Below are 1537 nucleotides of genomic sequence, written 5' to 3'. Positions count from 1 at the left end.
ACATTGACAACCAAAGAGGGATGGTATGTTCCAAAAAGAAAGCTGTGGTACAAACACTTATCAATGCATAGATGGTGACATTAGAACCACCAATGTCTGGAAGATTCCAAGTGGTAAAATAATTATTTCCACTAACAACAATAGACACCAGCCTGGCAGAACACTACCAGATGTTACGTCAGCTAATGAAGAGTCTGAAGTTCAGCAACCCTAATGACTGTCTTAAAGATTTTGTTGGATCACTCAGTAATTGCAGGTTGATACTCGCCTATGTCTTTAAATTCCAATCTCTAAAATATTTTTCAAATGTAAAAAAAGAGTATTCCTTTCAGATATATCAGCTTAACAAATCAGGGGAAGGAGAATATTAACTTTTGGAAGAAAAAATAATAATTCTGATAGTCTCCACAACTGTCTCCTGAATTTTCATCATGTGACTCATCAACTTAATTATGCTGTAGCTGCTACATCACACTTGTTCTTTAAAATGGGCACCAGCATACTTCTCTTCCATTCCTCAGGTATTTTCTGACTTTCAAAAAATTCCTTTGCAAAACTGAGTCAAAACCTCACTACCATCTCTCCTAGACATTTCCAAACCTCCACTGGTATTTCATCAGATCCAACTGTCTTCCCTTTCTTCCTCCTCTTCAAAGCTTTACAAACTTAATTTCTCACTTATCTTTCCCACTTTGTGGTCCACAGTTTCTATGACCTCTACTTTTCTTTGTCTTTCATTTACTTCATTTATTAGTTTGTCAATACTACCGATTGCATTCTGCTTACTTGGTAGAACATTACCATTATTAACTTTACAAAGGCATAACCTGCTACACATCCTTTCCAGCCTGATCCTTCTGTCTCACCAGAGGATAAAAGTCCTTCTCCTTCTTCTCAACGTCCAGCCTCTTGTACAACTCATCGTACACCTTCTGTTTTGCCTTTAAAGTAATACTGATCATGACATGTTACATAGGTGACAAAGCACATAAAAAGTGAGTCTGGTTGCATTTTCAATGTGTTCAACATAATGGTACTTCCTCCAGTTATTTAACAGTCAACAATGGTGTACCACAAGGCTCAGTCTTAGGACTCACCCTCTTTACAATCTACATACATAATGTTGGTAAAAACATCCCTAATGCATCCATACATTTCTATGCTGATGACACAGTTGTTTATTGTCGAGCTAAAACTGTTGCTAAGGCTTTCCAGCTTTTGAAATCTGCATTCAACTTCATTCAGACTGATTTGTTTTGCCTCAAACTTGTCCTAAATGCCGACAAAACAAAAGGGATGCTTTTATCAAATAGGAAGTTGGTCCCAGCAGTTCTTCCTCCAATTTTATCCTCAAATGGTGTCCCCATTGAGTTTGTTGATTCCTATAAATATTTGGGTATCTTGGTCGACTCACATCTCTCTTTTAAGCTCCATGTGGAAAACTTGATAAAGAAACTGAAAGTTAAACTGGGTTTCTTTTTCAGAAACAAATCCTGTCTAACCCTGAATGCTAGAAAACGCCTTGTATCTGTGACTT

At 37.2% G+C, this 1537-nt stretch overlaps 1 protein-coding gene across 1 annotated transcript in view; it reads right to left on the bottom strand.

The window, feature by feature from the left end:
* Positions 1-830: 830 nt before the first annotated feature.
* nts (neurotensin) overlaps positions 831-1537 on the bottom strand; it is a 7036-nt gene continuing 6329 nt past the window's right edge. The window contains exon 4 of the mRNA XM_037683081.1: positions 831-941. Coding sequence (XP_037539009.1) covers positions 831-941 — 111 coding nt within the window. The remainder of the gene's footprint in view (positions 942-1537) is intronic.

Source organism: Nematolebias whitei, chromosome 10 (genome assembly GCF_014905685.2).
Source record: "Nematolebias whitei isolate Nwh7 chromosome 10, NemWhi1, whole genome shotgun sequence".
In the NCBI taxonomy this organism is placed as follows: Eukaryota; Metazoa; Chordata; class Actinopteri; order Cyprinodontiformes; family Rivulidae; genus Nematolebias; species Nematolebias whitei.
Note: the sequence above shows the minus strand (reverse complement) of the source record. Positions and strands in the feature narration are given on the sequence as shown.